Source organism: Jaculus jaculus, chromosome 10 (genome assembly GCF_020740685.1).
Source record: "Jaculus jaculus isolate mJacJac1 chromosome 10, mJacJac1.mat.Y.cur, whole genome shotgun sequence".
Classification (NCBI taxonomy): domain Eukaryota; kingdom Metazoa; phylum Chordata; class Mammalia; order Rodentia; family Dipodidae; genus Jaculus; species Jaculus jaculus.
Window position 1 is genome coordinate 81,654,632 of NC_059111.1, and position 13,662 is coordinate 81,668,293.

The 13,662-nt window shown below is 36.8% G+C and overlaps 1 protein-coding gene across 1 annotated transcript in view; it reads left to right on the forward strand.

The window, feature by feature from the left end:
- The window catches only part of Ing3 (inhibitor of growth family member 3), a 29,834-nt gene that overhangs the window by 1,785 nt on the left and 14,387 nt on the right, over positions 1-13,662 (forward strand). Inside the window, exons 3-4 of the mRNA XM_004658583.2 lie at positions 1,005-1,105; positions 3,124-3,189. Coding sequence (XP_004658640.1) covers positions 1,005-1,105; positions 3,124-3,189 — 167 coding nt within the window. The remainder of the gene's footprint in view (positions 1-1,004; positions 1,106-3,123; positions 3,190-13,662) is intronic.

Consider the following 13,662-nt stretch of genomic DNA (forward strand, 5'->3'; position numbering starts at 1 on the left):
TCAAATTTGATTGTTTTTTAAAAAATTATTTTATTTATTTTGAGAGAGAGGAGGAGGCAAATAGGGCAAATGGGAATACCAGGGCCTCCAGCCACTTCAGATGCACTTACCACCTTGTGCATCTGGCTTTGTGGTTCCTGGGGAATCAAACCTGGGTCCTTAGGCTTCGCAGACAAGCACCTTAACCACTAAACCATCTCTCAAACCTTTCAAACTTGATTCTTATACAAACATAAAATTTAGTAAAGTTAATAAATGTGAATTAACAAAGATACTAGTGTGTCTATTATTAGGAAATGTACTTAAACAAAGGAAAATGCTTTTGGATAATTAAGATTAACTCTAAAAATTCTCAGAACCTTTAAAAAGCTATTATACAGTAAAGATCTATGAAGAACATAGAGCAACAAAATCTTTCGTTCATTCTCTTCTATCAGACAGCCACTGAGGTGCTTACTCAGCTCATATCTTGAAGAAAAGTTGCATATAATAAGTTTACTGTGTATAAAGGGAGTACATAGCATATTAAGTGAGAACATGGTTGCACATACTACTTTTAGCTATTAGATGAGTTCATGGGGTGTGTAATGCTATTTAGCAAATGTTTACAGTATTAGCACTTCATCTTATTAAAAGAGATGTGAGAACTATGTAGAGGTACTTCCAATGAACAGTTGTGTTTTGTTGCTTTGAGTTCATGGCTGTGCTATCCACAAACTATGGCACAGATCCTTATTTGAGCCATTGATTCTTCTTTGATCACTGGAAAAAAGTCTTTGAAGTTAAAAAGTTAGGAAAAATTATAAGTTTTTAAAACCAGGATAGTGAAGGCATTTTAGAAAGCTAGGTAATTAGGGCATTGTGTACTTTTATAATAAAAGTATAACAGGTAAGGATATAGCAAAGCAAAATACATGTATTCAGAATTATTTCTTTACTTAAAGTATCATGTACTTAGTACATGGATTTTCTCAGCTAAATATGAAATGTTCTGTTAATATCAGATGCAATGGACCAGCTAGAACAGAGAGTCAGTGAGTTCTTCATGAATGCAAAGAAAAATAAACCTGAGTGGAGAGAAGAACAGATGGCATCCATCAAAAAAGTAAGTACAGTGGTTTGAATGACTTATCTATAAATATTCGGACCCTTGGGAAAGTCACATAATACTAGATTTCTGGATAGCAAAATGAACAAAAATTTGTCAATGGCTGGTTATAATTTAGGTGGTTTATTATGCTTTCGAATTTAGGAACTTTTTTTCTTTAAGGTAAGGTTTTACTCTAGCCCAGGCTGACCAGTAACTCACTTGTAGTCACAGGCTGGCCTCAAACTCACAGTGATCCTCCTACCTCAACCTCCCAAGTACTGGGATTAAAGGTGTGCACCACCATGCCTGGCTGACTTTAGGAACTTGTAATCATTGGTATATTTTTGTAACTGCTGTCTGATAGAGATATCGATACTTTAAGAAGAGCCCCTTCTGTTTTTCTTTTTCAGTTATTAATCAGTTGTCTTTTGTTACAAATGAAAACTAGCATATTTTGAGTACATCTTCCATCTTGTTTGGTACTTAAGCAGGTGACTTGCACAACAGAATCTTAGGATTGGGGAGTATCCTAAAATTGTCTTTCATTTTAAATCTCTAAATATGTTCATGAATTGGGCTTAGAAATACAGGAGATTTTTTTTTTTTGAGTTTTTATTAGCTTTATAGAACTTAGAGCTCTCTTCCTGGATCGGATTGCTATGAGCATAAATTCTCACCCCAAGATTTGCTACAAAGGTATAAGGAATCTAATTTCCTCAAGGGTTTGTTAAGGAACAACATTACACACTTGGATGATTTCTTGACTAGCTGTGTAACTTTGATCAGGTCTTTAGTATCACTGAGTAAGAATACCTCCTGATACCTAACGTGCTAGAATATTTAAGGATCTACAGAAAAATTAATTTGGAAACTACAAATTCAGTAGTCATGTTACGCATTTTTCCACATGGAGGATTTTTTACTACTAGGAGGAAAAAATAGCGTCTGTAAGAGAAGTGATCTTGGCTTAGAAGCTACCTGGTGACCCAAGTTTGTGTGTGATAGTATAAGCATCACACACATCCCAAAGTCACTAACCATCCTTCCTACCTATTTTCTGGGAAGCACTATTTTTTTATATACCTTAAGTCCTGTAGCCCATGGCAATTCATAGAATCCTTTTGTCTTTAAAAACAAAACAAACAAAAAATAATGTCCTTCATACTGTGGGGAAATGTATACTATAGATTGGGTTTATGAATTTCAACCTAATTTAAATGGGAGCTATAGAACTATGGGATGACAGATATGCAGATCAGAATTCGTTCTATAATTTTATTTCTATTTTAAAATGTTGCCAAATGTGTTTACAGTTAAGTGAGTCTAAGTGATTTTTGTTTTCATTTAAGTATTCATTATGGGAATGGAGAGATGGCTTAGCAGTTAAGGTGCTTGCCTTTGAAGCCTAAGGACTCAGGTTCAATTCCCTAGTACCCACATAAGCCAGATGCACAAGGTGGTGTATGCATCTGGATTTAATTTGTAGGGGCTAGAGTCTCTGGTGTGCCCATTCTCTCTCAAATAAATGAAGAAATAATTCTTCTCAAAAAAAAAATAAATGCTCACTAATATAACTTTTTTCTAGTATAGAGGCTAGACTTGGAACTGCATTTTTGTTGATAATTTTTCTGAGAATTCTGAAACTCCTTAATTATTGCACATTGCCCATCATTCATTCATTCTTTCCTTCCTTTTTGTTAGTTAATTATTTTTATTTTACTATTTGAGGCAGGGTCTCCCTGTAGTGTGGGCTGACCTGGAACTCATTCAGCAGCCCAGGCTGGTGTTCAGCTCACAAGGAATCTCCTACCTTAGCTTCCCCAATGCTGGGATTAAAGGCTGTGTTGCCCTGCCCAACCTGGCCATCATTTCTAATGTCTTCCCAAGCCATCTGCTTCCCCTGAGAGACTTTGTATTGCTCATGTACAGTGATTGAATGGTAATAAGGTAGAATATTGAAAATGTTGGTGTATGCCTTGCATATAAATATGTTTAAAATTATTAATTGTTGAAATGAACATGCTGGTTTTTAGGACTATTATAAGGCTTTGGAAGATGCAGATGAGAAGGTGCAGTTGGCAAACCAGATATATGACTTGGTAAGTAAACTGAGTATGCACCCTCTGCTTTAAGTACTAGATCAGGGTATACATTTTACTAACCTAATGTAATCAGAAGAAGGAACTAAATTGGGGTGTTGCTTTCTTGACCATATTTGAAGTTTAGTGCTTCTGTTTGCAGGGTTGTGCAGACTTCACAGTGTTTTGTTAATAGGTTAGGAACTTTATACACTGATGAAGATAACCATAAAATTGTGTTTGATACTTTTAACAAGAATTGGCTTTTGACTTTGTCTTAATAGGCCTTATTCTCTGAAGAAAATGTGTTCACTTGCCTGGTACATGATTTTGAGTTTGATTTTTTTTTTTTTTGTGATAAAATACAAGTAAATGTTCTGTGTTGAAAAGGGTTCCTGGTGGTCCAATGAAAATGAGGAAGAAAGTTATTTATGTATCATTGTTTACTTGAGGGCTGTTACTGCATAGTTTTATTAACTAAGCAGGTGGTAAAAATGGGAATGTAAACTTTAAGTAGTACTTATGCATGTTTGAAATCAGCAAGAAGACAGATAAAGTGTATGTTTATTATTCAGTGATATTGTGATGATGTCACCATGAAGATGTGGAGCACCTTTTATGTAAAGCTCCTGAAGTGTACATATTTTAAAGAAGACTCATTTCTGTCTTTATCTCAGCATAAGTTGAAGTAGTAAACGTTTGTTTAATTTGCTTTAGCAGTCTTTTCTGGATATAGTTTTATTACTAAACAAGGGCTTGTAACTGAAATATCCTTGTTGAGTGTGACACAATATATAAAAGGAACCCACTTATATGTTTGCTACAAATGTTTGCCCCAAACTAGAATATATTTGTCATGTAAAGCTATGCAAACTATATACTTGGCTTGAAATATTTTAATAACTGTAGCAACCCTTTTTTTATTCATAGTTATTCTATTAAAGAAAATCTTAAAGCCTGTAGTCTCAAGATTTTGGAGGTGATGCAGTCAGATTGCCATGAATTCCAGATCTGCCTGGTCTACATACTTAATATAGGGCAGCCTAGGCTACAGAGTGAGACTGATTCAAACAAACCTCTTCTCCCCACAAAAAATATTTATAAACAAGACATAGCCCCAAAAAGGTAGAGTAAGCTTAGCCTAATTTATTGTGGAATGAAATAAATAATCTCTTTGTTAAAAATTTTTGTTCATTTTTATTTATTTATTTGAGAGTGACAGAGAAAGAGAGAAAGAGGCAGATAGAGAGACAGAGAGAATGGGCACGCCAGGGCTTCCAGCCACTGCAAACGAATTCCAGATGTGTGCGCCCCCTTGTGCATCTGGCCAATGTGGGTCCTGGGGAATCGAGCCCCCAACTGGGGTCCTTAGGCTTCACAGGCAAGTGCTTAACCGCTAAGCCATCTCTCCAGCCCAATAAATGAACTTGTAATTGTTTCCTTTTTAAATTCTGCTTATGATCATAGGAAAAGTCATTTACACTTGAACATAAGGATAATTAGTAATGATACCCTCTTATTTAATGACTGTCCATATTTTGTAGCGACTTCATGCTTCTTTATTCATACTTCTTATTTCTCTTTCTTGCTTCCCATAATGTTGTATTGTAGTATGTTGTTATGTCTTTACTAAAGCTACTGCATGTACTTGGACATACAATCTATGACATTTACATATACTTTAAAAATACTTGTGTGTGTTTGTTATTTGTGATCCACAATCGACCTGCTGGACGGCTAATGTAGTGGAGTTTCAACTGGCTGATGGAGGAACACAAATAGATACTAGAAGTGCTTTCTGTCTGCATAGTACTTGTGTGTTTGCTGGCATGATATTCCCACAAATTCAAGCAGAGAGCTTGTACTGATGGTCATAACAAGTAAACATAAGTAGAGTTGAGTATTACGGTTAGCATTTAAAAACTGAACTAGGTCATGCAGAATTATTTATTGACTTCTGACAAGGGGTGAGATAGATGTGAACAGAGGGTCAGGGGATCGACTTTGTATTGAAGAAAAAATATTACACTCAGAGATAGAGGTATAAACTGCATGAAATTAAAATGGGTGGGGTGCCGCACGCCTTTAATCCCAGCACTCGGGAGGCAGAGAGGTAGGAGGATTGCCATGAGCTCAAGGCCACCCTGAGACTCCATAGTGAATTCCATGTCAGCCTGGGCTAGAGTGAGACCCTACCTCGAAAAACAAAAAAAAAAACAAAAAAAAAATTAATAATTCTTTAGAAATTTTTATTTATTTGCAAGGAGAGTAGGAATGGGTGCACCAGGCCCTCTATCTCTGCAAATGAACTCAAGATGCATGCACCACCTTGTACATCTGGCTTACATGGATACTGGGGAATTGAACCGGTATCCTTAGGCTTTGCAGGCAAGCGCCTTAACTGTCACCTCGCCAGCCCCCAAATTAGTTTTTGTTTTGTTTTGTTTTGTTTCTTAAGGTAAGGTCTCACTCTAGCCCAGGCTAAACTGGAATTCACTATGTAGTCTCAGAGTAGCCTCAAACTCACAGTGATACTCCTACTTCTGCCTCCTGAGTGCTGGAGTTAAAGGTGTGTGCCACCATGCCTGGCTCAAAATTAAAAATTTTTTTGATAAGAGGGACAGATTACCCAGACTGGAGAATGACATAATCAATTCAATAACATGTAGCAGATACGGTAAAATCCATAGTGGGTCCATGGAGACCAGAGTAAAAACCTTTATTAGTCCCTACATTGACAGCATGACTTTGGCCAAATGTAAAATTTAATCTCAAATTTCAGTTGTTTTATCTATACAATCACAGTGTTGCTAGACTTTGTACACCCACTCCTCACGTTGGCACATATTAGGCGTTCAGTCCTTTTCTAACGACTTACCTCATCTCCCTTTCTCAAGTGGAAGCGTCTACTTCCTGAGGCTGCTACTTCTTTAGCACTGTCAGGTTTAAGCATTTTCTCATCTGCCAATATCACTAGGGCTAGGGCTTACTTTTTCTTTTTCATTTTCCTTAACTCCCTGCCCACTTCTGCCCTCCTTCTTTCTGTTACTTTCCCCCTTCCTTCCTTTCTAAACATACCACTGCTATTTTAGTTCTATTCATTAAGACTTCTTCTGCATCATCACTCATGTGGTTTCTGAACTCTGAAGTGTAGAGTATAGTAGTGGTTATGGAGATTCTAAAGAGAATGGGGAAGAAGGGAGGTTGATGACTAGGCAGTTATAGTCTGTCTGAATATCATTTATCTGTCTGTCTGTCTATCTATCAATCAATCATCTATCTATCATCTTTAAAGGTATAAGAAAGGTGTTTTAATATTTTCACCATTAAAAAAAAAATCAGGCTGGAGAAATGGTTCATTGGTTAAGGCGCTTGTCTGCAAACCTACGACCAGAGTTCAGTTCCCTAGTACCCCCGTGAAGCCCGATGAACAAAGTGGTACATGCATTTGGTGTTCATTTGAGTGGCTAGAGGCCCTGGCACACACATTCATATTCTCTCTCTCTCTGTCATGTATGTGTGTGTCTGTCTGCCTGCCTGCTTGCCTGTCTGTCTCTGCTTGGAAATAACTCTTCAACTGTGCTCTGAAATAATCCCAGTAAACGTAATCAGTTTACCAAGATTGGATTTTGGAGCAGTTGTGCTTTGATCTGACGTCTGAGCCCTTATGTTGGGTGAATAGCTGTGTGTTTGCAATGGGCACATTTTTTCCTGGCTCTGCTAGGAAATTGAATGTTGTTTGCTATTCTCTTTTCCTTGACATTGTTGCTCATGTATTACCACTTGAATGCTCTAGTAATAATTTTCTACTTTTGTGTCCACAATTATAGGTTATAATGGCAGTATCTCTAGGATTTTTGTCCTTGACTTCCCTTTCTTACTCTTCAAATGCTGCTCATATAAAGATAATTTTCTTCCCGTTTTCTGTTCCTTGTCCAGAGGGCTGGAAAGACCAGTTACCACATGGTGAATTGTTCTATCAAATACCTGTTGCATTTCACACCCCCACACCATCCATTTACCTTTCTCTGTGTTCTCTTAGGTTTAAAAATTAGACATTAAGGCTGGAGAGATGGCTTAGTGGTTACGGGGCTTTCCTGTCAAGCGTAAGGATCCAGGTTCTATTCTCCAATTCCCATGTAAGCCAGATGCACATGATGGTGCATGCGTCTGGAGTTTGTTTGCAGTGGCTAGAAGCCCTGGTGTGCCCATTCTTATTCACTCTCTGTCTGTCTGTCTCTAATAAATAAAATCAGAAAAATAGTATATAAAAAATTAGACATTAATTACTTTTCATGAATCATTTCCATCTTACTTGAGGCTTTCTAGTATCTAGAAATCAGTGTAATAAAGTTTAGTACTCTTAGACTTGCCTTTTCTTCTCACCCCAAGTCCCTGGTTTTTTGCCTCTAAATCTCAGAAGAAGCAGTGACCTTGTGGTGTCTCAAATTAGGCTGCTGTAAGTCATCCTAGACTCCTTGTTCCTATCTTCCCCATATCCAATCAATGTGTCTTGGTTATTTTACGCTGAGTACATCCCCTCCAATTGTTTATCCTGTTATTTTTCTAGTAGTATTTAAAAAATGAACTCTAAAGCTGGGCGTGGTGGCACACACCTTTAATCCCAGCACTTGGGAGGCAGAGGGAGGCAGAGGTAGCAGGATCACCAAGAGTTCGAGGCCCCCCTGAGAGTACATAGTGAATTCCAGGTCAGCCTGAGCTAGAATGATACCCTGCCTCAGGAAAAAAAAAAAAAAAAAAAAAAATTGAACTCTATTATAAAATGTACATGCATGAGGTATGTTATTTACATTTTGACAGATGTGTATGTTGTGACCAATACTCCTACTGAGCTGGAGAGAGCATGGTCATGTGACCTAGAAACTCCTCTCGTGTAATTTCTAGTGCCTGTGCCTTGCAATGTCTTCACCTATCTCTGGAAAGACTAGAGTAGCTTTTCTAAATGCTTTTTTCTGTCTTGATTTATCATAATTATTCTTAGTACATATTTTAGCATGCCATCTCCTAATATGAAATTCTCCTGATTAATTTTGTTCCTGATTTATTTTCTGTGTCCTGCAGAGGCCTTCTTAATCTGGTTCCTGCCCAAATCTATTTGCATCTGTTGTTCATCCCCTACCCTTCATTGCTCTCCCAGACATGAGGAGTTTCTTTTTCATGTCTGTCTATGCATACCCTCCTAGTCTTGATAGTTCTTTGTGTAAAGGTTTCTTTATATGTATTTAGTTAAGGTGGGGGTGGGAGAGAGAGAGAGAGAGAGGGAGTGAGAGAGTGTGTGTGTGTGTGTGTGTGTGTGTTTCAGCAAGCAGGGACTCCAGCTACTATAGACGACCTCCAGAATTGTATTAGGGAATTATGTAGAAAACTACATCTTAAACTCTGGGCAGAGCCTTTGACAAGTCTTCCTTGCATCATCCTTGCTATCTTCTGCTTCTTTTGTAATGACCTGTTTCCTGTTAGGTAGACTGAAAAATGCTTCATAGGACACCTTACAACTACAGATATTCAGAGCTTCTATTAGAAAGAAGAGAAGACATAACATGTAGTTAGATAGCAGGTGTTACTCATCTTACTTTTCAGCAAATCACTAAATCACTGTTGCACATGACTTTATCTTTCATCTAATCACATTGTAATTACTAATTTTTCTCACTGCTTCTCCATCTTACTTGAATATGAAGAACTATGTCTTTTTTTTTTTTAACCTTTTAGTACTTATTGAATAGAATCAACTGAATAAGTTAAAAATAAAAGAACACTAACTTGACTTCCCAGTTAGGAAGCCTGGGGATGCAGAATCACATGGTGTTATTGTTGGGGAAAGATATATTTCAGTTGACAGGCAAAGGCAGTGAGAGTATGCCAAGATAAGTTCAAGTTGATGGACCAACAGAGCTGGACTTCTTTTCCATGTATGGCTTCAAGAAAAGTAGCAATAATGTCATTCAGGTGGGTTTAGTTGTCTTTGTAGCATCACTTTAGGAGTCTGGATAGTGGTAAGATCCTGCCTTTGTGCAGATCTTTGTGGTATCATTCTTTGTAACTATTTCTTATGGTTTGGTTAGTTTCCTCCTTTTGGATAGCTTTTCTTTACAGAGAGATGCATATGATAATGTTAGAGTTCTAAAGCAAGATTTGCAGATAAGCATTCAGCAAAAATAAAAAGGCATTTAAAAATGTTAAAGTTTATATCAATGTATGTTGGAGGTATTTCATTAAAAATATCTTCCACTATAAATTCCTTTGCTTTTCGAGAGTTTCTTTTTTAAATTTTTACAAAATAAATTATAAAGTGAACAAAGTATCAAAAATATTACATATCTAGTTTATTCCCAGAAAGATCTGATTTTATTATGGTCATAGAATTAAAAAAAAAATAGGTCTGCTAAGCAGAAGAGCTAAGAAGATGAGGGTAGGTGACATTTTTGATCACTCTGTACCCTCAGAGCCTGTCACATGTTTGTCGAGTAGTGAGCATGACACATGCTACCGAGAAACCTGATCCAGGGTTTTGAATCCTCTTTTACTTTCTACTTTTACAGTTCTTAAATATCTACATGCTACTTGTAGTAAGTAACATTTTAAATGAAAGGTATTTAAGAGGAAATCTTTGGGATTTAATATTGCCAATGTCAGCAAGACACATCAGATATCATAAATAAATATTAAAGTGACTCACTTCCTTGGAGTGTGGTGCTTGGCTGCCATGATGTCTTATATTTGGACACTTGAAAGTGACAATTTACCTCATTAGCCTTACCAGTAAGCGTACCTAGATACAGGGAATTCCTGGCTTGTTCACTAGGGAGGCCACTAGTTACCTATCACGTAGTCATTTTTCCTGCTGTGTCAAAAGGAGATGTGAGTGAAAGTGTTACACAGATGTTGTATGCCCCTTACCCACAATGGTTGAGAACAGAAAAATTAGTTTTCCATTTCAGGGGGTTGTTGACTTTGGATATTTGACTAGACTTTACCAGTTGTGCATCTCTAATCTGAAAATTTAGAATATGAAATGCTCCAAATCAAACAAACAAACAAAAAAACTCATGAAGCTTTGAGTCTTGACCTAATGTCACAAATGTAAAAATTCTCACCTGGCCTCAAGTGATGAGTTGCAGTCAAAGTACATGTATACTCAAAATATTGCAAAGAATTACCTTTAGGCTTTCTGCATTTGGTGTGCTTTTTCTTTAGACTCATTTCTAAAGTCTGAAAACATTTGAAATCTGGAACACTTCCACAATACCAAACATTACCAGTAAGGGACACTCAGCCTTTCTTCAATTATGTCTGGTCTCATCCTTCATGTTTTATATAACATGGTATTTCATTATAGTCCTTTGCTCTAAAATATTTACTTAACATTAGTAAATTGATTACCATAATTGTACCATTTATCTTATTTATTAAGGAAAAATCATATTGCCTGTCAACAAAGAAACTTGTAGTTACATAAAAATAAAAGGGCTGGAGAGATGGCTTAGCAGTTAAGCGCTTGCCTGTGAAGCCTAAGGACCCTGGTTTGAGGCTCGGTTCCCCAGGTCCCACGTTAGCCAGATGCACAAAGGGGCACACGCGTCTAGAGTTTGTTTGCAGAGGCTGGAAGCCCTGGTGCACCCATTCTCTCTCTCTCCCTCTGTCTTTCTTTCTGTTTCTGTCGCTCTCAAATAAAAAAAAATAAAAATAAAAGCACCCTGCTAAAATAACTTCCTTCTAGAATTCTAATACTTGTAAGCAGCCATGAAACACTTGTGTTCTTTAGCCAGATGTCATTGGCCTGAGGATGTATTATATTATAATACCCAATAAAACTGATTTATATATACTCTGATCAAATTTGAGCTTCTCTTAATGCTTGAGTGATTTTTGCTATGTCTTGCATTACTCAGTACTCTTTAACTCATTTTTTTATACATCCTATCCTATTCCTGAGATAATTGCATTTCAGATCCACATTCTACCCATAAATTTGAAAGTTCTTCATCAGGTACTCTAAGAACATACATTATGAGTTCGACCTTTGGGTTGGTCTCCTGTCTTTTTCAGGAAGGTGCTTAGATGTCACTTGTGTTGCTGAGGTGTCAAGGATATGGTTCAACCTGAAGATACTTCATGTTTTCACTGACTCTAAATATAATTTAGAGAAGTAAAAAATTACTTTATGACTTACAAAGAAATACTTTGCCTTAATGACCCCTCTCCTCGTCTATCCCCATTTATCCTTCTTATTCACTATAACAGATGGAAATTTATCTCTTCCAGTGAAGGATTTCCACTTAGAAGCTAATAAGCTGATTGCTTATTATAAAAGGTCAAGCTTGATATCTAAAATGGAAAGTTTGGCTGTCTTGGAAGCAGTAGATCATGAAAAATCTTTTAAAAAGCTGTATGGAGTTTTACTTTGGGTCCATCCCATCAGCGACACATTTAAAATCTGAATATTGTAAAACTGGAAGAAAATAACATATTTCAACACTGTTCAAAATGAGTTCATGAGCTTTTGTTGCTGTTTTGTACAATGGGGCTGTGTGTAATCTAAAATCTTTTTTAAATTGTTTTTTGTTCATTTTTATTTATTTATTTGAGAGCGACAGACAGAGAGAAAGAGGCAGAGAGAGAGAGAGAATGGGCGCACCAGGGCTTCCAGCCATTGCAAACGAACTCCAGATGCGTGCGCCCCCTTGTGCATATGGCTAACATGGGGTCCTGGGGAATTGAGCCTTGAACCGGGCACCTTAGGCTTCACAGGCAAGCGCTTAACTGCTAAGCCATCTCTCCAGTTCCTAATCTAAATTCTTTATGATTGTACATTTGCTAAATAATGTTTTCTTTGCCCCTAAGGAGTGTAGAAAAGGATAATAGTTAAAATTTAGCTGTTAGGATTTGGGGCTGGATTGTATCATTTGGTATGAGAGAACAAGGAGGCTTTTGTAGATATTACATTGCCATTGAGTGAGGAACAAATGAGTAAATTCTGTGATGAGTTGTGAATTGAGACTCTGGCTAGTGGAAAATCTTTCCCATATAGACTATTTCCTCCGTACTACTGTAAATCAGTTTCATGGGATCAGGTGTGTATGGACAGTAGTGTAATGTTGGGTCTTGCTTGCCCAATACCCTTGTGGCCATTAGAGTGATCAAGAAGAGATGCCTTACCAGGTACAGGGAGGCCTGCTTGAAGATTTTAGTCAAGTTCAGTTCAGCTCTTATTATGGCCAGTTAATATTGTATAAATATCCTGTGTTTTACAACTTAAGTTAAATCTCATGTTAACTTACTTTCTGACTTCTAATTTGATTTAGTGTAGCAATGATGAACCTAAGATAATAATCCTCATTACTTAATTCTTGTTTATAATAGTGATTAGTTCATGACTGTTTTCCATATCAAGAATTAAAAATGGGCCAGTCCTAGTGGTACACGCCTTTAATCCTAGCACTGGGGAGTCAGAGGTAGGAGTATCACCTTGACTTCAAAGCTGAGACCACATAGTGAATTCCAGGACAGCCTGGGCTAGAGTGAGATCCTACCTCAAAAAAAAAAAAAAAAAAAGCTTAAGGAAATAAAAGAGAATTAAAAATGGTAGGAAGTCACCTTACAAAGCTGCTCACTTCAAGGTAGCTAAGACTTTTTTTTCTCCTGTTTAGTTACGAATTCAGTTTTGAGAGTCATTATTCTTTGAGTGCAATTGCTTGTTCTGACCTATCCATTTTTGAAAATTCATGTATAATAAGCCTCAGTATCTATTCAGTGAAACAAAACAATTTTAAATGCAGAAGTGGAGGAAGTTATGTGTGTGGTACAAATAAAAAGTCTTCATACCACCCTTACTGAGATTGTAGCACTCTCCCTTTTTGTTCATTGTATTGCAGACCACACCAGTACTTTTTCTGTGAATATACTGTATGTCATTCTGTCTCTCTGTTTTTTTTTTTTATTATTGTTATTCTCCACTTATTCTAATACAGTTCATTCTTCAGTAACTCATTTGTGCCTCCTGTTATTATTAAAGTTTGTATGTGTCCTTTTCATGAACTACTTCTGATTCCTTGAACTGTTACTAACATGCTGCATATAGACTGTCTTTTTGTAAGCCTGTCCTGTGTTAAGAACCTATGTGGATCTAGGTTTCTTAGCTGATTCTAACTCCTGTGTAGGCAAGGATTTTTTCACATCCATGTGTCCTCCATTTAAACATTTCCAAATATGTGATCGAAGCCCACTATTTGGTATAATTTCAGATAAGAAAGTGATGGAGTGTTTTCATTGCATAAAGTGTTCTGGAATTGAAGAATTTGAATATGCTGATTTCTCTTGAGATTAAATTTTGACAACGAAATTGAGATATTGTTGAATAACAGAAGTCTGAGTGAATATTTTATTATTGAGAGGGAGGTTCCATAAAGGATGCTCAAAAATTACCTACATGTCTTTGAATAGGACCAACATGACCCAATAGGTTTTAAATAT